The sequence below is a fragment of the Podarcis tiliguerta genome (genome assembly GCF_965153285.1).
Source record: "Podarcis tiliguerta genome assembly, chromosome: 5".
Lineage (NCBI taxonomy): Eukaryota > Metazoa > Chordata > Lepidosauria > Squamata > Lacertidae > Podarcis > Podarcis tiliguerta.
The window spans coordinates 63,959,841-63,986,293 of NC_139538.1; the positions used below are offsets into that span (position 1 = coordinate 63,959,841).

Sequence of the window (26,453 nt, forward strand, 5' to 3'; positions counted from 1 at the left end):
GCTCATTCCTTTTCCCATTCTAACACAGCTTGTGCTTACTGAGGACAGAGTTTAACTATAAGCCATGGGTCAGACGACAGAATAGGCCAATTCCAGGCTTGGTGCAGCAGCAAAAAGGACCAGGGAGTAACAAAACAGCTGCAAGCTTCTCTCTTGAGAGCCCATCTTCTCACCTGTAAAGCTACTCACCAATTATGTATATTATCATATGATGTTAAGTTTTTAAAAAACCAGAAAATACAGTAATGAGAATTTATGGCTTGAACTAAAGGCTAGTATGGAAAGGTCTTACCTTGCCTGTCCAAGAATTTGAGCAAAAGCAAAATAAGCTTGCTGACCAAGACAACAATCCTATGCATACATATGTGGGAATAAGCTCTATTCAACTCATTGGTACTTATTTTCGAGCAGCTTAAACATGCATATGATTAGGCTGCGTGCCTCTTACATGGAATGTAGAGTGGGAATTTCATAATTCATTCTGAATTACAAACTAAACTTGAAAGGAGAAGCGACAGGAAAAAAAATGTAATGAAGCATTTAGGTGAACAAATGAATACTCCAGCCAATTTCTTTAGCAGGCAGGGAGGGAAGAGAGAAAATGGAATTCAACGTTGTACTAATACGATAGTTCCATCAACACAAGCATTTTTACTTGCCAGACAAATGGCCTCCCCTCTCCTCCCATGTGCTGTTTTAGGTGTCTCCTGACCCTCCAGAGACAATCTGAGGGAGGTGGGGGGCACAGAGGAGGAAAGCCCTATTGTGCTAGTATGAGTCCTTACACTAGCTGCCACTGTGCACCAGGCTAGTTGACTCTGACCCTTAGTCTATAGACATGGCTAACTCTGCCAATATTAAAGTGGTTATGAAATGAGAGCAACAGTGAACAGATGTAAATACAAATTTTAGAAGACAACCTCCCACAGTAAAAATGTTTGAAAAGATACTTACTGCAAGTGCCGCCACTAAACATCGGAATAGTTTCAAACATCATCTTATGAAACAGGAGGGCCACTGGTCTGTAATCCAGATGATTCTTTAACAGGTAGCTATAGTAATATACATAGCGCCTCTGACTGGGAATAGTTACTCCCTAAATAAATAAATAAATAAATAAATATAAGATCAAGAATGCTAATCATGTATGCCATTTTTCACGCTTTGTTACTTGACTTTCATAGATTTCTGAATATGAATCTTATCTCTCAATTAATTCCTATGCTCCTTAATATGTACACTTCAAAGACAGTATGAGAGCACTTAAACATTGGCAAGCCTGTAGCATGTTATAAAATTAAATGTAACCAAAAAGAAAAGAAAAAAGCTATCAGTAAATGCTTTCCCATTAAATCTTGGAATGGTTTTCTATATATATTCAATGTTTCTTGAACTTCATCTTTTATAACAGTTTAATTCCATATTCTGTCACTCACTTCCATGATGCTGCATAAAAGACTGGTTGCCTACAATAGTTAGTTTTTATTATTATTAAAGATTTTCTTGGTTTACAAAAGTACATGTCTTGTCTCTTTTTACAAGTTGTACAGTCTTTTCTACAGATCATTTACCTTTGTTATGAGATATTAGTGTTGAGAACAGTATAAGGTCAGGAAGAAGAGCGGAGAGAGGAGGGGTGGTGGTGAAATTTATATTTTTTTACAGTGTATGTGCTGGGTTTTGTGTCAGCATCAACTAGATAGGTTATCTTTCTATTCACTTGTTACTTTTCCTTGGTAGTGAGAGACCTTGGAGGCCCAGGGTCTGTGATTAGTTGCAATGGGGTGTGTTTGCATGGGGGGTGGCTTGCTGGGTCAAGTAAGCCAGGTTGATTTGTATTGCTGTTAGTGGGTTCTTGTTGTCTTGCTGGGCTATGTATGCGATGAAGTGGAGCCATATCGGGGTGAAGGCGCCCTCTTCTATTTGTCCCCGTGTCAGATCCAGTTTATTGGTTAGCTTTTCTAGCAAAGCTGTTTCCCATATGATTTGGTACCACTGGTCCATGTTCCCCCCGACAGGTCTCTCCAGTGTCTGGCTATGAGGCTTCTGGCTGCTGAGAGTAGACGGGTTATAAGCTCTGTATAATGTGAGTGGTCATTATGGTCTTGGAAGGTGTTCTGTAGTGCCAGTTCTGGGTTGAGTTCTAAAACTGGTTTAGTTATTTGGCATATTTCTTGTAGGACTGCTGTCCAGAAGAGTTGGATTTGGGGGCATTCCCACCACATGTGGAGGTATGTGCCTGTGGAGCTGCAATCTCTCCAACATTTTGGTGAGGTTCCTGGGCATATCAGCGCCTGTTTCCATAGTGTTAAGTACCACCTGTAGGTGAGTTTCAGGGTGAGTTCCCTTCTTTTGGCTGAGATGGACTAAAAGGGAGATTTAGACCACATTCTAGTCCATTGGGTGGAGTTAATTAAATAGTGGATTATCCAGGTCCTGTCTTCCATTGCAGCAAAGTTACATGCAAAAATACATAAGTAGTTCATTATAAGAAGTAGAAATATAAGAAACAGTCAGAAGGAGAAATTTCAGCAGGCCCTGTAGTTCTGATATTTTAAATGGTAGCAGGAAGTATCCACAGAAAGCATCAAGATAACACTAATTTATTCTACTAGACTCCACTGATCTTCTGCTTTTCTCTAATTTACCATGTATAAAAATACTAATACAGAAGATTAAGTTCCAGTTCAGTTGTTCAAAACAGACTACACATCACCAACTATCACTAGTCATCATGCTCCTGTTATTGTATGGAAATAAGTACCAGTCCTTAAAACAAATAAAAGTGCAGTCAACTGTTTTAGTCATGGAAATCACAGCTGAGTTGTCATAGTTTATCTGAATGTAGGCCTAAATTCATATATATTCCACACAGACAATAGGATGGATTATTTGTACAGGTCCAATTCTGATCATGAGAGCTGAAAGTTATAGTATAACCACTATCCTTTTCCTTTGCAAACCAATACTGAGAATCGTAAAAACCAGGACTGTGCATTATTTTTCCATTATTTTTCCATTCTGCACTATACTTTGATCTGCATGCACATGAAAGCATCTGCATTGTAAACTATGGAGGCTTTTTCTTCTATAATAAAGTAACTATTTTTCAGAATTTTCTATTCACAGACATGTTCTTTTCCAGTTTCTAAACACACCAGTCATTTTTCAGAAGTTTGGAATATAGCTAAATATTTTAATGACCGAACTTTGCAGCACATACAAAATATTTTGGTATACTGAAAACAATTTATTTTAAACAAGGGGTAGTTCTCGTAATCTATGCCATGTTTGTTCAATACTGTAAGCCATTTACATGGTACAACTCAAAACAAATGTTGATTCTATTCAGCCCAAAATGAAACAAGGTATTTATTGAGATTAGAAACTAGAAAATCATGTTGTTTGTTTTTATTAAATTTTCTGTTTTACAATTTCAAATGCGCATTTTAAATCCTTAAGATATAAGTGACTTCCGTTCTTCTCTTTCCACGGTTCATTTTACATATCTTAAATCCCTGCATATTTTACAAAAACTATAGCAATCAGTATTCCATTATTGCTTCCTTCAAGACTTATTTACACTGTTGAATTTATCTTAATGCTGCCAGCGTTTTCAGCTGTAAAGAATTATTTTACATATATTCAATAAACGTTTAGAAAATCATTTTGACCTTAACCAGTGCTGAGCATCAATACATTCAGGTATAGTTACGTAAAGTGTTCAGACTCACTCTTGCCAAACTGCATCCAAATGAAACAAAAATCACTGGAAAATTTATCTCATTAACTTCCACAGTTCGTAACATTTCTATCCTCCAGATTCTTCTTCACATGTAACTGATTTCTTTTTCAAGCTGTAAGTCATTGTTGTTGTCCCCAAACATAAATGCAACACTAAAACTTCAGACAAAAAAAACCTCAAGCCAGAATGTTGAACCAGGGATATCACCTGTAAAAAACCACTAAATAGCAGTACATTAATGTACTGAAAATGACAAATCAACTCTGATAACACTGACTTAATCATCCACTTCTGAGGGTATATACACAATCCAACTCCAGCAAGGTACCCTCAATTCTGCATTCCAAATGAAGAGAAAAATATTGATACCTGTAACATTCAGAGATTTTCCATTTGTTTTGATGTTCAGCCTACTAAAGCAAGATTAATTCTGAACCTTTTTAGGCACTTTAAAAAGCAGCTCAATTCTGCAAAAACCTCAAGGCTCCAAGCAAAAAACTGTATTTACAATAAATTCCTTATGTCACAATACCAAATACATACATATCCTATTCCTCCCCTCCCCTCCCATGAGCAAGATCAACAGGAAATGTATTGAACTAGCACTACAGAGAACAGGGACCTAAGTGAAAGCATAAAAATGTTACTGGACCCCATGTGAAAAGAAATAGTTGCGAAGTTCAGAGCTACCAGGGGATGGGAAGGTGGAGAGAATTAAAGAGCTTCCAGGTATGCATCCTATTAAGAAAGGTAGCTTGGAGGATTAACCCTGTTATCCTCCGAAATATATTGCAGTGGAGAAGCCCGTATTCTTCATAGGCTGCAATGCTATGGAAGAAGAGAAAGTTAAAGAACTCCAGTTACCTCCGGAAGCCCTTGCTTGCTCAGAGATCATGGGTAATTAAATACGGCTCCTTGGATTTTATAATGCTAGTGCAATTAATGTAAGACTTTGTACAAGAACACTAGCACCATGATGCCTCATGTTTTTCAAGGTGAATCTGAATAGGGTTACTGCTTTTCCACCTCTCAGCAGCTCTATAAAGATTGATATACTATGACGATCAAGCACTGCTATTTCACACACCAGACCATGCCCTACCAGCCTAGGTCTCTCAACTTGCTAATGGAAAGTAACCATGTCCAAATAATACCGAATTGATACAAGAAGCAACCATGCAAGTTCTATACTCTAAGAACAAAGTACTGCAGCACCCAAACTTCAAAGATGCTTACAACTACCTCTGTACTGATCAGATACAGTACAGGCAGGTCTATCAAGATGCAAAAATGTTGTCTAGAACCAAATAAAGCTGATCAACCAGTAAAGATAATAACAAGTGGAAAGATATTTCAGATATAAGCAATTAGGCATGTTAGTGGCACAAGCAGTTTTGGATGTTAAAATTGAGCTGATATCCCTATGTAGGAACATATGCTAGTTTCCAAACTCTACAGTATTTACAATCAAAAGTGTTAAGTTTTGCCATTGCCGTAAGCAATAAAGAGGGAGTGAAATTTAAGGGAGGATCTGATTCTATCAATACTGATGGCTAAAACTTTCTGCAAGTTCAAGCACAACAGCATGTTCTTCCCCAGAAACCTTAGAGGAAGAAAAACGTTGTGAGTAACTGTTGCTGGAAATCATGGAATTAGTGGATTAAAAGCAGGTAAGAGTTAACATGGGATGCAGGTGGCGCTGTGGGTTAAACCACAGAGGCTACGACTTGCTGATCGGAAAGTCGGCTGTTCGAATCCGTTGCTCGGTCCCTGCTCGTCCCAACCTAGCAGTTCGAAAGCACGTCAAAGCGCAAGTAGATAATTAGGTACCACTCTGGCGGGAAGGTAAACGGCGTTTCCGTGCACTGCTCTGGTTCACCAGAAGCGGCTTAGTCATGCTGGCCACATGACCCGGAAGCTGTATGCCGGCTCCCTCGACCAATAAAGCGAGATGAGCGCTGCAACCCCCGAGTCAGTAACAACTGGACCTAATGGTCAGGAGTCCCTTTACCTTTACGAGTTAACATACAAAGCTGAAAATTCACTAATATGACTGGCTGAAGTAAGTGCCAAAGCAACAATATTGTAGGGTCACAATTTGTACCCTATCTTAACCATAGGTTCCAAGAGTTTACTTATGACTGATGGAAGAGCAAACTCCAGGTGTGGTACTCAAATTAAATATGACAAGAAAGTTTTTCACTATGGCATATCAACCACAGCATCTTGTCCAGAGGCAAATCTGAAGCCCAAACTGCCAGTGCATGTACTTTGATCAAAGATCAATCTGATTCACTACTAAGTACTATACATAGAGGCACCCTAGGAGGAAAATAATCAAGAAATCCAGAGAGAAAGAGCAGTTTGCACTTAGATAAGCAAACCTTGTGGGTGGAAAGTTTTCAAGCATTAATAAGTATATCCACACTCCCCTCCACCAAACATGAAAGGTGGAGAAATAAGAAGTGAGAGGTGTATTGAAAATAATGGACTTGAAAGAGAAGTGTTTAACTGCAATGGTTACATAACATGACCAAAGAGGTGATGTAGGTGACGCCAATAAGGTCACATGGGCAGGGCCATTTGGTTTTATCCCATCCTCTTTTGCAAAGGTGTGGACACTAAAGCATTGCAGTTACATATGGTACTTAGTGCCTAGCCAAACTGAAAAGTGTCCAATCTTCATTTAGAAGGGATCCCTGCTGTCACAATTTTGAGTGTGTGTTAATGTCACAATAACCATACATTGCTCAGAAGTAAACCGACTAAATTTCATGGGGATGGCTCCCAGATAGGACCAGAGCCTAAACTGTTTAAAGGTGCCTCTATCAAAGGTCACACCCTAAAAAAGGTCACACCCTAAACTTTCAGCCCTACTGATAATATAATCCCCACCCCAATGTATTCACTTCTTTGCCTTTCTAGAACATGGAAGGATAATAAATGGACTAGGATGTAGGAGACCAGCGTTAAAATCACCACACAACTATGAAGCTCCCTGGGTGACCTTGGGCTACTCACTATCAGCCTATGTCTCAGTCATAAGGATAACACGTGGAGGAGGAGAATCATAAATTCCAACATAAATTCCTGATAGGACAGAAATAAAGTTGTTTTTATTCGAGGAGATATATCTTCAAAGAAGAAATTACAAACTCAATGCAACCAACTACTGTAGAGCCAGATGCCATTTCCCAAATCATAAGCATTTGAAAGTAACCTTGTATTTGCTATCAAGGGAGATTTAGCGGCCATGGAATTAGAAATAACAAAGAAGGAAGATTCTATAGCTTCAGATCTAGAAAAAAAATATCTCAATGCCAAGATATAAAACGTAAAATATCTCAATGCCAAAAATTTAAAGCTAATCATCTTAAAAGTGGAAGGCTTGCATGACAACTTAGAGGACAGATGAAAAGTCTTTGAAGAAGTGGACCCTATAGCTTGCATGAACAACACAGAATGAGTGTCCATCAGAAGAGAATGCGAGAGGGTCTTGAACACAAAGAAAGTGCGACCACATGATAGCCTAAAAGCATTTGTCCAATAAACGTTAAGCTTTCTGGGTGAGTTTCACCATTCTTACTTGTGTCAACAACAGGATCCTCTCCCAAGCAGATGCCATGTAAATGACTCTGAGAATTTACTACTGCATTTGCAGCATGTCTTAGAACTGATTTTGTAAGTTGCTTTGAGAGCCCTTCTGGCTAAATGGCAGGGTATAAACGATGAAAACAATTAATAAAAAATTTCTAAAGTAAGGTCTCAATTATTACAGAAGCAAGATGAAAGCCACTATGTTGATGAAAAGGTGAACTAAGAGATTCAAACACCACAGCTGTGAGGCATTTGCGAGCTTTTTTGTGGAGAAAGTCCTGTTGCTCCGCCGTGACCTCCCTGACAATTTAGATACAGTGACAGAACTGGAGGCCCCTCAACTGTCTTCGGGTCCAGTGTTAGAACATTTCGATTGGATATTCCCTGCTGATGTGGATAGACTCCTCCAAGCTGGTAGGCCCACCGCGTGCCTCCTCGATCCGTGCCCGTCTTGGCTGATTAGAGCGTGCCCAAATATTGCGGGGACCCCCCTAGTTGAAATTATCAATTTGTCCCTTGACACAGGGATATTCCCAGGGGAGCTGAAGGAAGCAATGGTGTGTCCGCTCTTAAAGAAAACTTCACTAGATCCTTTAGATCTATCCAATTACCGCCCAGTTTCAAATCTCCCATATCTGGGTAAGGTAATTGAGAGAGCAGTTGGTTTCTGGACAAAACATCGGCTTTAGATCCATTTCAGTCCAGATTCCGTCCTGGTTTTGGGACCAAGACGGCTCTGGTCGCCCTAACAGATTATCTCCGCAGACAACTGGATCAAGGTGGGTCAGGACTGCTGATTCTTTTAGATTTGTCAGCAGCCTTTGACATGGTCGATCATGATCTTTTGTACCACCGCCTCGCCGATGTGGGGATACAGGCATAGTCCATAAATGGCTGTGCTCTTTTATCTCTGGTCGGGGACAGAGGGTGGCACTGGGAAGGGAGTTGTCGCTGTTAGGATATTTCCGTTCCACCTTAAAAGGGAGCAGGATGTTTGTGTCACAGCCTGCGTATTTCCTGTTCACAGGATGTTTCTGTTGTGTCTTTGCTTTCGTTTTCTCTCTGTGCCTGAGACACCAAAGCAGGCAGTCATGTTTTCTTTGTTCTGACCAACGCTGAATAAACTTGTAAATAATGCTCTCCTGTGTGCATCTTTCGCTGTGTGAATTCTGCTGATAGAGCGTGCATCAGCTCTGGAATGTGGCAAGCTATTTCTGGAGCTCGTGTCGCTAATTGCTGATACTGTATCTACGGGAGATCGATGGATCGCAACGGAGATGACGTGGAGACATGATGGACATTGTCTCCCTGGCAGTATCCCAACAGTCGCACCACCCCTTGGTGTGTGGAGTGCCACAGGGCGCAATCCTCTCCCCGATGCTTTTTAACATCTTTATGCGCCCCCTTGCCCAGATTTATCTGTAGCTTTGGGCTGGGTTGTCACCAATATGCTGATGACACTCAGCTCTATCTGCTGATGGATGGCCATACTCGATCCCTGACACACTGACCAGATGTTTGGAAGCTGTGGCTGGATGGTTTCGTGGGAGCAGATTGAAACTAAATACTTGACGCCTCCCTTTCCATGGAGGCGCAAGTTACAGCAACAGCCAAGGCGACATTTTTCCACCTTCGCCGCATCAAGCAGTTGGTCCCTTACCTTTCCCGCCCCGACCTGGCCACAGTGATCCATGCAACGGTCACCTCCAGGCTTGACTACTGTAATTCGCTCTACGTGGGGCTGCCCTTGAAGCTATCCCAGGAACTCCAGCGGGTGCAGAATGCTGCAGCGAGGCTCCTCACAGGGTCTCTGCCATGGGAACATATTCACCCAGTGCTTTTCCAGCTGCATTGGCTCCCGGTGGAGCTACTGGAAGGAATTTTTTTATTTTGCCCATACCTAAGACTGAGTTTCCTCTCCCCCAGTCTCTCCCTGTAGCATTTCTAACAAACAGTTGGCAAAGGTTAGTGAAAGGCAATTTGAAGTTAGTTGAATGCAACTGAGAACACTCTCTTTTAAAATACTGCGCAAGCATACAGTGGGGATTTGAAATAATGGCATTACAAACTGTTACAAATAGGAATGCAACATTTAGCCAAATAAGATATTTTGATTGAGTGTTCTGTGTAAAAATTGGGTAGCAGTTATTTTGAAAATTTAAGCATTTGGAATGTAAGTACCTATAAAAGTATGGGTGTCAGTTGCCTTCTACAAAGAGGCATGCATTCCTCCTCTCTCTTGTGGGTCTTAAGGAATAAGTATCTGTGCTTTTGGGTAAATCGCTAAGTGCCTAGGACACAGCAGGATACAAGTCTAAGTCAGTTAGTTTTTTTTGCATTCTTCATACTATGCACTATTGTGGTGGAGGTAGAAGCTAAAACATTTATTTTTTTATTGGCAAAGATTGCTGACTACATTTGTGGAAGAAAAAAATCTTTTAAAATGGTACCATTTTTAGAATTACTGTACATTCATGGCATAAACATAAGCATGTCAAAAAAGCAAACAAACAAAAAAAACACCCACCAGTGATTTACAAATAAAGGCATAATGAATATGAAGTAAAATCAAGTTTCTTACCTTTTTATCTCTGGTCCTTACTTCCCCATAGAAATCTAGGGCTTCTTGTGCCTTCTGAAATCTTCCTCGATGTAACAAATATGCACAAATCATTACACCAGTTCGTCCCTTTCCAGCTTTACAGTGGATTGCTGCAACATGACTGCCATCTTCACTAAGCCATTGGTCAAGATCTTCACAAAAAGGTTTGATAAGCTCCAGCTGCGGCGGATTATGGTCTTCAAAAGGATACTGTGCAACTATAAAACAGAGTGTACTGATTAGTCAAGAGTCAGATTACTGTTAAATCTAACATATCAATATTAGATGTTTTAATCATTATAGGATTTACAGTATACAAATTACATAAGCAGTCATCTATACAGGCTTGTGCAATTTGTCACATACCATGGCAAATGCAGCCCATCAGGCATTTATTATGACCTGCCAAGTGTTTGGAAATCCCAGTAAGGCAGCAAAAAATTAAGTCACACGTGGGCTAATATATGCTGTTCGTGGCCTACACAGAGTTTGGTGTGTCATAATTTAGTTGTGGAATGAAACAGAGCAAACTAAAAATCAGTAATTTATATTATAAAAAATTTATAAAGAGACTGCAGTACGTAGAGCAGCCTGTTATAGCCTTACTATTATATCCAAAAAGTCTGCACTACCGTTTAACACAGGGTGGGGTGGGGCTCCTTTTTGGCTGGGTATGCCAGATTTTTATCTTCCTCCATTCCGCGGATCAACTTGACAGGTGGGCAGGACCCACAAGTAATCATTTGATGTCATAATGACATCAGGTGACTGACACCTGAGAAAACACAGTGCTTTATGCAAATGACAGACATTGTACTTAGTATCCATACATATGAATGCCAGTCCTTGCCAAGTACAAGTCTCTTCCAAATAAATATTGAATGATATAGAACAGGAAAAATTGATTCACTGAAAAGATAAATTCCTTTCCTAATCATTATTTACTGTCTGGGGCCAACACAGAAATTACTGGATATCAAACTAATAGGAAATCTGTGGCTTGCTATATTAGCAACATTCCTCTCTAATCACTTGCAATCCATTTTGCTTCTTAGTTTAGGAGAAATAATATGAAAGAACAGGCATACCTCTGCAGTTAAATTTGGCGGTGTCATAATGTCTTTCAGCACATCTGAAATAAAAGTTGCAATACATTAACTACAAGTTCAACAAAACTACTTACCAGGGAGAAAATTTATCATTTTCAAATACATTTTTAACTAATACTATATCCATATTAGAAACAACACTTCCATTAAGCTTAATATATATGTTTAACCAGAAGTTTCAGATGTTCTTCAAGCCATGTAAATAAATATGTGGTGCATGTAAGTCCACAGATATGGAACGGAGGGTGAGTCTGTAACAGTGAGGCATCAGACCTGGATCGGAGAGAACCAAATCCACATTTCCATGCTCTCATGAAGCTCAATGGGTGACCTTCATGCTCTGTCAGACCACCAACTCCTGGCCTAATAAGCCTACTTCAAAAAGTTGTTATGAAGACAGATTTAGATAGAGGTTCCCTTTCTATTATATTGCCATATGATATTTTAGAATACTCCTTTATTTAGTGAAATGTTCCTTTTTTTCTTTCCTACAGTTTTGGGGATCAATTCTATCCCTACTGGAATGACTGAGAAAACTGGAAACCATACACAGATGTTCCTGTGGGTCTATGTGACCCTGCAGACTGCTATGTATTAGGTACTCATTATGTCTACAGATACTCAGCACAAAACTAGTTCTTTAAATTTCTTGTAAAAGAGGAGCATAGAGGGTAAAAACAATACTTTCTAGACAACTTTTTCAATTTCCTTAAGATCACTTCAAATGGTACTGTGAATTTAATAGTACCCCATAGGTTTACAAAACCCAATGTATATATTTGGTCCCCAAAAACTAAATGCTGTATTCCGTCCTCCAACCGCAATCAACAGGCTGCTGGTAAACTGCTCTATAATGGTAACATTCTCAACTGGCCAGCAAGCTATTTCTGAATTTTAGATTGAAATCTGCCCTGGCGAAAGGCACATTTTTGAGAGTGCTGGGAGCACCAATTATGGCAGTCATGGAAGGAGCATCGCATAACCCATTAGAGAGACAACACCACCCCTGACATGCTCATCACGGGAAGTCAGCTATATGCTGCTGGTCCTGATTTCTGATTCTGGAGACCACATACACAGAGAAAGAGAGAGATGCTGTTACTGTTTAGTAACAGGGAGCATTTCTCAATACCGGGGGGGGGGGGTGTTGAGGTAGCCACACTAATTACTTTAAAGATACCTGCACATTTTGCTCCACAATTTTTCCTCTAGGAGGGCTAGACTTTTTTTAAAAAAATGAAAGCTCTGAGTCTGGGACACCTACTGGGTTGCTGATCCCTGTGCTAGATCAATACCACAGCTGTCATGAAGCCAGTTACTGAAAAGTGTGCAATTTCTTCTAAAGCTAATATGGTTGGAGTTGTAAAAAATGCTTCCATTGCAAGTTGTATATATTACATTTAAGGAAGCCTATGAAATGCAACATTTTGAATCTACCACGGAGTTTTTAAAAAGGTATTTAAAAGTTCACCATGTACAGTATCCAAGTGACAGTCCTAAGTACCACATAGGTAAAACATTTAAAGCCAGTAGAAATAGGTGAAGTTAAAACAAAAAGAAGCTCAGCAAATCAAAATACCAAGCAGATTATTCCACCAAATTGAATTACTATTAATGAGTTACATTCTGGAGAAGTAACAGATATTACAGACTTGAACAATAACATGAACCTGTAACACAAAAAAGGAAGAAAGCTTTGCCACTGATATTCTTAGTTAAAACCAATCATTTTGCAGAATTTGGATGTCACTGTGATTAGTTCTAGAGGGAAAGCTTTCAATTTTCTCTGTGCATGCAGAAACTAGGAAGACAGACAGGAACAGTACAAGTCTGAAGCTTGTGTAGGCTTATTCCTGTAACATAGGGTGGAAAACCTTTTTGGCCCAATGGGCCAGCTCTTTAGCTAACCCCAAACTGCCAGCTAACTTTGACGGAGGGGCATGACAATCAACCTGTCAATCTGATCTCATTATGACAAAAGATGGGTGACAGGTAGGTTGTCATGCCCACATAATGTAGCTGGATAGTACTTCTCAAGTGCCCGACAGCCAGCTGTTTGTCAGGCACCTGAGAAATGCAGCATAAGCAGCTTTGCTGCTTCTGTAGCACCGAGTGGTTTGCATTGAAACTGCTGCTAAAACTGAGTTTCCCCCCTCTATTTTACCAGCTGTTTCAATGGAAACCACTTGACACTATTAGAACAAGACTGAGACATGTTGGTCTGATCATATTACATCTGGGTTGAAAAAGTTTTATTGGGTCCTACTGAGTTCCCAGGCACAATTCAAATGATTTTGACCTTAGGTACTTCAGGGATCACTTTCTCCCATATGAATGTAAATTTATGTTGTTGTTTTTAATGGGCAACTGATGGCAGCTGCTCTTTTTATCGGTTTTCTTTGCTCTAGCTGTTACATCAAGAAATGTTACATCATTTCTTTTATTAAAAATCCTAAACATTTAACAGCTTGAAAAACATTATAACTTTTTAAAAATAGTAAACTGTTCTGGATTTTAAAAAATCAACTGTTCAGTTGATTAAAAATCAAATTTGGAACATAAGTATCAAGTGTGGATGTTGACATTCTTATACAATGTTTTTCTTTATATAAATATATATTTTAATTGATAAAAATGTTACTCATACATCTGTTTCTTTCTAGTTTACTATAAGCCCTAGGATCCTTGACATGAAATTTAACTATATAGCAAAATCTGAAAGAATTCAATATATAAAATGTAGCCTGAGAATAGCAAACTAAGGCTTTCCACAAAAAGTTTAATGAAACACATAACAATTTTGCTTCAATGTGACGATGTCATCAAATCAACAAAAGCTGCCTGAATAATTTCACTTTATCATAAGGTTACAAGCTGCAAGGAAGACATTCTACCATGTTATTTAAAACAGCCCAAGTAACATTAAACTGCACCATACCACCACCCTTACAAAATAAGTTCACGATGCTTACATTCAGCATTTTTTAATGTTTAAGTCTGTTGAATATCTTTGAGATCTACCTCTCAAATAAAAAGGAACTTAACTTCCTCTGTTAGAAATATTTGGGTCAGTATATGTAAGAAGTATACTTACAGATTGTATATCTTGTAATGGTTTTTATGTTTTGAATCCAAAAACCTTAAAGAAAAACACACACAAGTCACACAAACATATATTTGACATCATTATTTTACATAGTTGCTCGATAAGACATATCTATCTCAAACTAAATGTTGATATCAATTTTGATGTGTATGTAGTACCTACTATTGCTGCTGTCCTTAATTTGCACAAATATTTCCTCACAATTACTAATGTGGGAAAGTGTGTGAAATTAAAATTGCAGTTTACTCCTCAAAGCATTTTTATTGAGAAACTGAAGCAGATGTTGTTCTAAAGATGGCCTTATTGTTCTATGCAAGGGTAAGAATTAGTACTCTTTAATTTTGGCATTTAATTTTAGATTTCATAGAATCTGCCTCAGAATAAGGGATTCAACCTCAATTTAGATGAGGAAAACTAAAGCAGCTAAATGAAAGTTAATCACAACTACACTAATTGCCCAATTCCAAATAACTTGCAAAATAAATGCAACGGAGAAAGTGCAAGCCTTAATCTCATATAATCAATCCCTACTCATTGCATAACCAATGAAAAACACTGCCTATTGTTCTATGGACACTTTCACTTTTGCACAATTCCCCAGTACTCTGCTCTCACAAAACAGGGAACAAAGCAAGGTCACAGTGAGGAAGCAAACAAGAATTTAGCAAGGGTCCAAACCATGGGTAGGCAAACTAAGGCCCGGGGGCCAGATACGGCCCAATCGCCTTCCGGCCTGCGGATGGCCCGGGAATCAGCATGTTTCTACATGAGTAGAATGTGTCTTTTTATTTAAAATGCATCTCTGGGTTATTCGTGGGGCCTGCTAGTGTTTCTACATGAGTAGAATGTGTGCTTTTATTTAAAATGCATCTCTGGTTTATTTGTGGGGCATAGGAATTTGTTCATTTCCCCCCCAAAAAATATAGTTCGGCCCCCACAAGGTCTGAGGGACAGTTGACTTGTCCCCTGCTGAAAAAGTTTGCTGACCCCTGGTCCAAACCTTAAGCAGAAAGCATTACAGTTATTGGCACTATGCCACTTTTGATATGGCTCTTTCACTTACGGGGTAATAAAGGCCACTGAAACCAACATCCCTGATAAAATTCACCAACTTATTTAGATAGATACATCTTGCAAAAACATCACCTACCTTTATGAATCAATACCTCTAAAACTCTTTTTTTAAAACCCTGATACCTGCATATCACTTAAGTATCTGCAATTTCCTTGACCATTTCATGTTAAAAATATGACAAGAAACTCACTCTATGGTTTCAATAGCAGCCAAATTTTCTCCCTCCCCTGCTCAACTGCATCTTTCACCAAGTAGTCTGATGAAGAGTTCTGGAGAACTTGAAACCTTGCAAAATATTTTAATATGAGCTGTTTTTTGGTTGGTCTACTAAAGGTGTTAATAAGGGTATTGTGCTAATATTTGCAATTTTCTTACCTTTACTTTTTGTGTAAAAAAAAATTTAGAATAGTTTTTAAAAAGAATTAACTCATATGTGGCTATTCCTTTCTAAATATACAGAAGTGCTCCATTGAAAAGCTATTAGATAACCAGCATATCAAACCACAACTAATAAAAATCTAGGGAACTGCATAGTAGCCACCAATGAGGACATGCAAGCTCAGTAAGCTATCGTGATGCTCTGCTCCATACATTTTTCTCACACAATCAACACCTAACCTTTATTGGCCAGGAACATTTTGTGTATATGATATGTGAAGGAGGTATGTGCTAGAGATTGTGGTAGGTAATGAGAAATTAGACGAAGGTGGAAACACCTGAACTACTTCGTGAAAGGTTGTAATTATATATACAGATGCAACTGCAACATCCAAAGAGCTCCAAGTGCTTATACATATGCCAGTGCACTGCATTTTCCTACTGCCCCCCCCCCCATTTTTAACAGGTGAAAATGAAATGCCTATGTTGGAGATAGAGCATGGACTTTCATATTTCAGAAATCATCAAATTCTCCTTTAACTCAATTGATCTCATAGAAGCATCTACTTAGCTTAAAGATTAGTAATAGGACTTACATGCTTATATCCATATTTAATATTAGTCTAACATGTAATATGATTTCCCCCCCCCCCAAAAAAGTGGGTTTTCTTTTAAAATAATGTTTTTATTAAATCATTGATCTTATTTACCCTGGTTTTAGATGAGTTTCACCTTTCAGCACTAAAATATGATACTTCTCCATCACCAGCACTTTGTGTAGCTGCCTTTCTGCAGCTTTTAGATTATAATGCTAAAATAAATTGTTATAGTCACCCTTGAAGTCATTTACAGTGGAAAATTTTGGGAGGGCAAATACTTGAATTACAGTTTCACAAAACAATTACAAAAAAAGGAACAAGACTATATAAAATCATCATGAGGTCATTCCTGTTCTGTCATCCCCCTCCCTTTCTTCCATCTATTGTATGCGTCTGAACTGCTATCTGTGGGCTGGCATGGAAGGAGGGGGTTAGAAAAAAAAGTGAATGGGATTGGGATTGGAATCTGTTAATGTTACACCTAATACGCAGACTTCACATACTAACAGAGATTAAAATTAGAGAGGCAAACATTCACTGAAGAGCTGGAGAATTAACAACCAAACTTGTCAACTAATTTCTGCCTTACCCAATATGGCTATTAAGTGCATAGATGAATTCAGAGGTACTAGATTTGCTGAACTGACACCAAACTGCAGAATTATACAAAAATAAAAATAGTAACGATGAATGCACTAGCTAGATTAAACATAATGCCGATATATTGTCATGTAAAAAAGTAATACTTCAGTTAATTACCTTAAAACTTCAAATCTTAATATTTGCTTTTGTTTTAGATTTGGCAGAGAAAAACACACTGCATTGTAAAAGATACTAAAACATTGTTTTAGTTCTCATTTGAATAAAATATGTGATAATCTCAGAAATGGGGAACCCTGTGGAAGGGAACATAGACATTTTGTAACATTTTGTCCCCAAGAAATCTCATATTTATACATTTACTCCCAGATGACATTAAGATGTACAGACACAAATTCTTACCTCACAACGTCATCAATATTGTTTCTGTATACTCCTTCAAGTCTTTCTGCAGGAAAACCCATTGCAATTATATTTGGATAAATATCTGAATAGTCAAGTTAAGAGAAATATTTACAGAGTAACATTGTGAAATAGTACATAAAGTGTTAAATATTTCAAGCAAGTAACTATAGAGACTGGATTTAAGCAACCATTTCAGACACTTTCTATAGAGAAAAAGGTTCTAATATTCCACCATCAGGGAAACAACTGTTTGGCAGGCTAAGAAGAACAGGACTGGGAGTACAGAGGGGCAACAGGCAGTGGTTTGCCAACCCATAGGGAAGGTCTTTGAGGGCCTTGGATTGCTCACATGTAATCTTAACAATTACTTGGAAGCAGAATGTTCTTGTTTTCAATAGAGAGAAATTAATATCTACCATTTTGAAAGATCAAGCAGTGTAACAACAGTATTACATGTCATATAACTCACAATTTTATTTAGTCTACCCTTCAGCTTGAGGGTCAAGAAACTGTTTCATACCCGTGCAGCCCCTATCATCAAAACAGCCACCATGGATCTAGTGATTTATGCATAGTTGACCACTAAGTTTGACTTAGTTGCTCTCTAGTGTTTCCTAGCTGCCAAGACACAGCCTTGCAAGGATCAGATTACAGTGGTACCTCGCAAGACGAATGCCTCGCAAGACGAAAAACTCGCAAGACGAAAGAGTTTTTTGAGTTGCTTCGCAAGACGAATTTCCCTATGGGCTTGCTTCGCAAGACGAAAACGTCTTGTGCCTTTTTCTTAAAACCATCAATGCATTCCTATGGGAAACCGTCAATGCATTTCCTATGGGAAACCGTGCTTCGCAAGACGAAAAATTCACAAGACGAAGAAACTCGCAGAACAAATTAATTTCGTCTTGCGAGGCACCACTGTACTGAAGAGGTACAGAATCGCCACATCCAGGGCGCTTCCTTCCCTTCACCAGAACCTCCCAAGTTGCAAGCTTGCTCCAGTCAGACCATCTGTGGAGTACAAACAGAAGCAGTCTGTCCATTTGGGCTACTTTGGCAAGCTCTGAGTATTCAGAGACTGGGTAGCTGCATATGCTGCCAAGAGATATAGAACATCTCCTGTTCCTGTACCACAGCATCATATGGCTCCAAGCCTCTCACACACAACACATGTGTGAAGGTACATATAAATCTGAATATAAACACAGGAAAAAGAAAATGTTCTGATTTGTTAATATCTAGTCTCTACTCCAAAAGCCATCATCCTGTCTCTCACCAGAATAATGCACTCAAATCCAGCTCACACTATTTTATGTACTCCAAGTTTTACAATTTGTTAAACTCTCATTGTTATAATTGTTCATAACTACCAAACTAGACTGACACTTGCCCTTCCATCATCTGCAGCAAAATGTACCTGCTCAACAGATACCAGCTGTTACCTCCAGAACCTTCTGTATAGTATATCCACTGAGCCATGATGCTCACTGGATTACCTTGGGCCAGTTATGGTCTCACCTACCTCACAGCCTAACCCACAGCATAGGGCTGTTGCAAAGATAAAATGGAAAGGGAGAGACCTGTGTAGGACACCTTGAGCTCATTGGTGTAAAGGCAGGATATAAATGTAACAAAACAAAAACACTTTTCCATGCATGCCACTCATTTTAAACTGATGACAGCAACTCATTTCACCCAATCAGAGAATTGTGATTATTATACATGGTAGGAAACAAAGCCAGGATCGTGAACCATATTTTGAAGTTGGCTTGTTTCCCAATATCATAGTCAAGTCTAACCAAACAAAAGCAAAAACCTTCACTTGCACCTGCAAGTAAACAAAACAGGTAATTACAAACCAAAATAGCACTTATCCAAGTGGTAAGCATCCATGTTGTTTGGTTGATCATGCTAATTTTTTAAAATTTGCAACAATAATTCATATAGACACACACAAACTGTGTTATGTAAATAAACAAATACACAAACACCTTGTCCTCAGAAGTAATTTTTTTTAAAAAAAAAATCTTCTACACAGAATTTCATATTGTATGCTTGATAGAAATGAGATTCATTTCAAGGTAAATGCAGAATTATCTGATTTTATCTTTAAAAAAAACAACCTGTACACTATCTTGTACACTAGTAACTTTTGTGTTGGAGTAATTTGCAAGACATCCAGAAAGAGAGTAAGTTCTTCTATTCTACACTTTTCACCAGATTATACATAATATGATTTTAAATCAGTCTTTCGCTGATTTCTGCACTTCATTGGGAACTTACATAAAAGAAAGTGAAATCTTAATTCCACTGAAGCAATTTACATGATCTAAGTACAGGTATAGTTCAAAAATAATGGTAAGCTACGTTCTGACATTAACATGCCTGGGCCTTAGCCTTGCTGACAGGGGAGATCCCTCTCTGCCCTCCTGATGTAAGGTAGCCATGATGTTCCATTTAATCCAAACCAGCAAATATATGGTCTTCCTTTGCCCTACTATTTAGGAAAGAAGATCTAATTTTTAAGTTGTTGTTGTTTTTTTACAACACTTAACCATGTTGAGAATTTTATTTTAGTATATATATATTAAAAAATAAAGCGAGGGTGGAGAAAGCACATGAGGCCAAGAGTCCAGTCTGGCTCATTTGCATAATTTCAACCATCACAGGCTACACACAGCCTACATTCCTCTTAAGTAACACTACAGATAATTTTCGATATGTTCTCAAACTGGATCTTTTTATAGCCATCTCATCCAGGAATTGAAATAGCATAAATTCAGCAAACAAATAGAAGCCTCACGTTAACATTAGATTGTCAGTAAGTACTGTAATAAAGAAGCAAAGTATCATATATTTAGCCTGATATACTGTACTCTATCAAATTACCTTTGCATAAGCACTTAAGCCTACTCAAAGGAAAGGAACCATTTTTTTTGCCTGAAATACGTTTCTCAGATGGCATGGTGGGCTATGCTACCCATTTTTGCCCAAAGACACAAAACACAGACCTTTCTCTGTTCCTTGCTCCTCCATCTCTTGACCAGTCTCTTTCATTACTCATATACAGAACAAATCACCAAAGCAATGCAGCACAGGAGAAAACCTAAGAACATAAGAAGAGTCTGCTGAATCAGGCCAATGGCCCATCTAATCCAGCATTCTGTTCTAACAGTAGCCAATCAGTTGCCGGGGGGGGGGGACCAGAACCTGTGCTGGACCTGAATACAAGCATATTCTCCCCTTTTGTAGGTTCCAGCAACTAGTATTCAGAAGCATATTGCCTCCAACTGTGAAAGCAGAACAATCCTCCCTACATTCATTCATTCATTCAATTTATATAACACGCTTCATTATAAGATCTCAGGGCAGTTCACAGAATTAAGCATTTATACAGCCTGCCAGTCATCCCCAAAATTCAAGGACCTACCATGTGTTCAATGCCTCTGAGAAACCCCTTTCAAGTGAGAGCAAGGGTTCCTTCTCTAGAGGTGCTAATATATGGTATGGTGAGATGCACTAAAGCTAAAACCCTCTCAGTGGGAACCATGCGACAGTTGCCTATTAAATAACCTGCTGGAGGACTTCCTCCCCAAAGCTGCCTTTGCTGAAGAACATTTATCAATTTTGTAATGCCTAATGAATGCTGTTGGTGTAGCCTGCATAGCCACTCTGCACACCTTGCAAAAAAGCGCATTTGCTGAAAAAAGCTGCTGAAGTTGTCATGGTTGAATATGCTGAGATGTTCTGGCACAAATAACTTCAGTGATTCATAAGCTAATGCGATGCACACTTTAATCCACCTAACTAAGTAAGGTGTAGCTTCTTACTTTCTATCCCAAGGTGTTAGGGTGGAAAGAGTTTGTTTGCCTTAGTAGTTTGTTCTATTAACGTATGCTCTAATAGCTCTTCACGCATCTAAAGAATGCCAAGCCTACTCATGGAGAAGTGGGATAAAACTTTGGCAATATCAATTCTTCTTGTTGCTGCAAAATTGAATTTATTTTAGGCATGTCCTTAGAACCACCCTGCCTGAATTTTTTGCTACTGAGAGCTGATACATCTTAAACTCTAGAAGCAGGAGAGACAGGGTACAGCTAAACAACTTTCTCTTCAGAGAAGCTGAGTGAAACGAAACAAACAAGAAATCAGATTGTCTGAAAGGTTAGGAACAATAAATTAATATCAAAAAGTCTTGCACACATCAAGAGACTGTCAAACATTCTCAGAAGGTTAGGATGTGACCATGTGGAGATTCAACAAACTTTGTGTAGGGTATTATTTGCAAAAACTGCAGATACTACCACCAATCTGCAGAGTAAGTCATAATGTTAGATGGAACAGGTAATTTAGAGTAACCTTTCCCAACCCTATGTCCCCATATGTTGTTGAGACTACAATTCCCATCATCCCTGACCACTGAGCCATGCTGAATGAAGCTGATGGGAGTCATAGCCCACAACATCTGGGGGACTCAATGTTGGGAAAGGCTATGTCAGAGAATATGAAAGCAAGGAAAATATAGCCTTTTATTCACCTTGCTCTGGTGGACGCTCCCCCTGCCACTTTGGCTGAAAAAAGTTAAAGAAAGCCTCTGACTGCCTAAACTGTTTGGTTCCCAAAGCAAACCTCAAAGCTCTTCACACATCCAGACAATACCATGCCCTTTCCAAGGCTGGAAAGCAACAGGTTGTAAGGACAAGCTCCTGCTCCTGCTGAAAATGGAAGCATGTTTATGAGATGAATGACAAATTTGTGCAAAGAACAACCACCATGACAGACTGAAGTGATGACAACTAGGGGTTAAAAAAAACCAATCTGAGAAACAACAAAGACACAGATTTTAACAACTCAGATGGCAACTTCTGCAATGCTGACAAGGTAGTATGAAGATGCTGCAGTGATCCCAGGATTCTTTAAATGCAGTTAACCTTCTTTACACTGTCTAGGAAGATTGATCATGCAGAATGATAAATGCAGAGCATGGAAGGATACCTGGATGACAGAACAGTACCTACCACTTTAGGTGGGTGGCCTTTAGGAGCCTTCTATTCAACTTCCAGGCAGAGACATTCAGCCAAGGCAGATTGGAATGCAGAAGTATACCTTGAGACATGTTCTTCTCAATAGTGGCATTGGTGGAAAAGTGAAAAGGTGACCTGATGCCTATGGTGAGTGCAGAGCAGTGGTCTAGAATGGTGCCTGCCTAGAGAGTGTTAAGTTTTCTTAACTATACAGGTAACTCACAACTTATGTGCATTTAACTTGCACGCATTCAGCTTTACACAGTAGGCAATTCTTTATTTTTAGAAAATTGAAAAGGAGGCAGAAAGAGGGCAGGTGTCCAGGAAAATATTACTTTGGCAATCCCACCTACCACTGAACCCAAAATGTGTTTTGACTATATGAGATTTTGGCTTTATGCACTATCCCTGGAATGTAACCCCCGTGTAAGTTGAGTCACCTGTATAGGATTCACTCCTTTGCAATCAGCACTAAGCTCTCCCTGATAAAGAGGCATGGAACCTGACAGATATTTGACTACTTGCTGAAGAACCCATTAAGCACTGCACTGCAGGGTCACCTGAAAACTTCAGAATTCTACTGAAAGTATAAGCCAACTGCACTGTTAAGGCAACTAGAAGTGAAAGTGCACAGGTGAAGTCTTGAGTCAGATAAGCAATCAGCACTGGAAGAAATTCTGAAAGTTGAGCACTTGAATGAAAGTAATGTTCTAGCGCAATTGTCTTCAGAAGCCTATCAGAGTTCCTTGTGGAGCTTCTGGCATTGGTGGAAAAGACAACACACTTCATGGAATCCACGAACTGTGGGGAGTTCCCTTCCTTGACAGCCTCTATTATTATCTTGAGGCTTCACATGTGTTTACATACTTAAACAAAGAAAATGGAATAAATACTCCAAAACATTTCTGGCTCAGTACCTGAACTACAACCAGAATACTGGAATAGATATATCTGCTCAGCATCCTGCAATCAGAGGAGGAAGAGAACCACTAATGGGCAACAGAAACAAAGCCCCACTTTAAAGTCAGTGAAAGAAAGTAGTATCTTCTCAAACCTCCAGGCAATAGCAGAATATTGTCATGCAATAAGAACTTGCACAGTGCTAGTAATCTTAATCTTAAACTGCTATTTAAATGGACACAAAGGAGCAGTATAAGACCCAGAAACCTTATTTTTGGTTTAATTATACAATATAGAAAGACTCATCTATTTGTCTTTGATTCTAAAGTACTGACATCTTCAAAAACTATCCAGAAGACTATCTGTCAAAGAAACGATTAAAGCCAATTTAACTTACATTTAAAGTATACTTACTTTATTACTGTACTGTCCATATATACATAGTATCTCAGCTTGCATCTACCACCCTGTGTAAACCCTCAGCCAAGTCACTCAAATTCTACCAAGAACTAAGTACTATCAAAGGTGTCATTTGTTTTAACAGTTTTAATGTTGAATTTTAAACTGTTGTAACCCACCCTTCGGACCTGATGGTGAAAGTCAGATAATAAAAGCTGAAGAAAAATGATGTTGTCGGAAAACACCAGTAAGGTAAAACCTGGAGGGGGGACTTCTGGCAAGCAATACAAACACAGATCAGACAAAGACCAGCCCCACACACACACACACACACACACACCGACAAAATGTATTTAAAACACTAACCACAAGTCTGAGGAGTAGGCAACTGAGGAGTACACACACACCTCTGCTCCTGGTCAAGACAGGAAACAGACTGGTCAAGAGGAGGAAGGGAGCTATTAATGGACAAAGGTATGTGTTTCCTGACTTTCAGCACAAGAGGGCAGCATAACCCACTATGCCTTGTGTTCACCACCTCTGCACAATGAGATATTCAGCAGTGAAATCTATTATCGTAAATTACACTCCTAGAGATTATTCCAATTTCTACTTATCAAGCTTTCCAAAAAATTGTGGGAGGAAAGATTAACAGTAGCATTGTAGTTTCCAATGAGTATATGCATGAAAGAGTAGCACAAACACTTCTGAAGACTAGAACTCAAAAATATTTTATCTATAGGTACACCTAAAGTGCAGTTATGACCTCGAGAGACAACTGCAAATACCCGTGGGTATGAAGAGAAAGACCAGTGAAACAATTTTACTAAATTGCATTAACAAGGAAGCACAGATAAGCAAAGGCTACAGTCAAAAGAAACTTTATCTAGCCATCCAGTCTGCAACTTGCAAGGGATAACCAGTCACTGTCCCCAGTCTTAGGTTGCATCATACTTACTCACCCTACCCATCCACTATTGCTGCTATTCCTGAAAAGCTATTTTAGGAGTCAGGTGTCAAAGTTAATTGCTGCACTTCTCTACCTTTTTCATATTTAAGGGCCAACTAATATAAAAGCCTGCAATAGAGAACACAGGCATGCAAACATACCAACAACCACAGTTCTATACTGTTTCACCTAGTTAGGAAAAACTGCAGCACAGTGCTCTATTACCTGTCAGTTCTACCTCAACATTCTATCACCCATCTCTTTCAACCACAAGTGTTAAAGACTTACGAATCCAGCTATCCTAACCATGTAGATTTGATACTAAAGTCCAGTTATCAATTAACCTGACTTTTAAGCTCATGGTGAAGTGTCGCAGCAACAAGAAGATGGCACGTTTATAGTAGGGGTACAATAGTAGAGGCAGGATGGGGAAGGATGAAGGAGCAGCAGCACAAAGTATACAGGGTTAGTTAGGGCGGGCAAACATTCCCTGTGTAATTATTTGCAAAGCTGCTTAAGATGTTTACATAGACTAAGGAGCAAACCAGACATCATGGCAGCAAACCAGTGTCCAAGAAATCTAGTCACTGCTGATTTCCGGGGGGGGGGGGGGGTGTATAGAAGTGCAACAACGGCAGGAGGCAGGATTTTTCAGTTTTTTCACTCACAAGAGTTGCCCAGCTGTTCTTCTCCAGGTGGGGCTGTGTATAAAATGGAAGGTCCAAAAAAGAAGCAGCTAAAATTTAGATGGTTTCCAAGAATCACTCCAACCTACTGTACTTTTCTACCAGAGACTTACCTTTGCAATAAGAAGTCTAAATCAGTGGTTTTCAACCTCCCTCGCCCTAAGAACACTAGAAAAAAGCTGATGGTCTTGGTGGACAGTTTAATGTTTTTTTCTGCCTGTTGTAGAGAGTGTATGAGATATACTGTATAATTTTTTTTTTGTTTCTTTTAAAAGAAGCAATAAAACTGCAATTAAAAATCAGTAGGAATATTTAATGGTGGACATACCAGACCACGTGAATGAAGATCACAGACCATTGGTGGTCCATAGTTTGGAAACCCCATGCCTAGACTCTAAACATCAGCAACTGCCAAATATTATATATCATTTATGCATGCCCTACTCAATGTGGTGGACTGCAGACTGGTGTCGATTTGCAAGCCATCAGCTACTGGTCCCTGATGACTCTTACCACAGCCCAGTTTGGGTGGGACACTTCAGGGACTGGTCCCTGGCTTATTTGAATGGGGAGGGTTTACAGGTCCACCACATCAGATAGCTTGAGAAGCACTGATTTATATAGCCTATAGATGTGGACTGATCTCCAATTTACAAATAAACTACTATCAATTTTAGGAGGTTTAATGTAATAAATAATTAATTTATCAGCACTCCTGGAAGAGTAAGAAAAAATAATTGCCACTGCATAACCCCAGTGTGCCTTAACATTTTTTTTTATGCTGTATAGCTATAATGCAAAGAGGTTAAAAGCCTGTTTTAGAAATGGAAGCAAGCTATAGTTGAAGACTTATGGCTTATTAGCTATTGGCAGTGAATTTGGTTTTGCTATTCTACCTGATGTCCAGCATTCCTCTTTGCTAACATTTTAGTACAAAGTGATGGAATGGGAGAGCAATGAACAGAGCAGGAGGGGAACATGACATCAGAAAACATAAACTCATCTTTCAGGAACAACAAGTTCTGACTGACCAGCTTAAATATGCAAGTATTAATCTCCAGGAAGAAATCATATGTGCACACCCTTAGTCACATGCCCTATTTCTTTCTCCAGCACTTATCAACCCTGCAAAAACCTCTTTGTAAAAGGCCTCAGCCATTGCATACTTTTAAATACCTGGCATTTTAGGAGAGATCTTACTCCACCTCTCTGCAGTTGACAGCAAGATATAGTTACGTTCTGGCTGGAGGTGTCCCAAGTAAAACATACAAAACCAATACTC

General features: G+C 39.0%; 1 protein-coding gene across 1 annotated transcript in view; it reads right to left on the reverse strand.

Annotated features, from left to right (window-relative positions):
• The window catches only part of PTEN (phosphatase and tensin homolog), a 48,992-nt gene that overhangs the window by 9,939 nt on the left and 12,600 nt on the right, over positions 1-26,453 (reverse strand). Inside the window, exons 2-6 of the mRNA XM_083443739.1 lie at positions 17,214-17,298; positions 14,148-14,192; positions 11,033-11,076; positions 9,924-10,162; positions 955-1,096 (exon numbers count right to left, since the gene is read on the reverse strand). Coding sequence (XP_083299865.1) covers positions 955-1,096; positions 9,924-10,162; positions 11,033-11,076; positions 14,148-14,192; positions 17,214-17,298 — 555 coding nt within the window. The remainder of the gene's footprint in view (positions 1-954; positions 1,097-9,923; positions 10,163-11,032; positions 11,077-14,147; positions 14,193-17,213; positions 17,299-26,453) is intronic.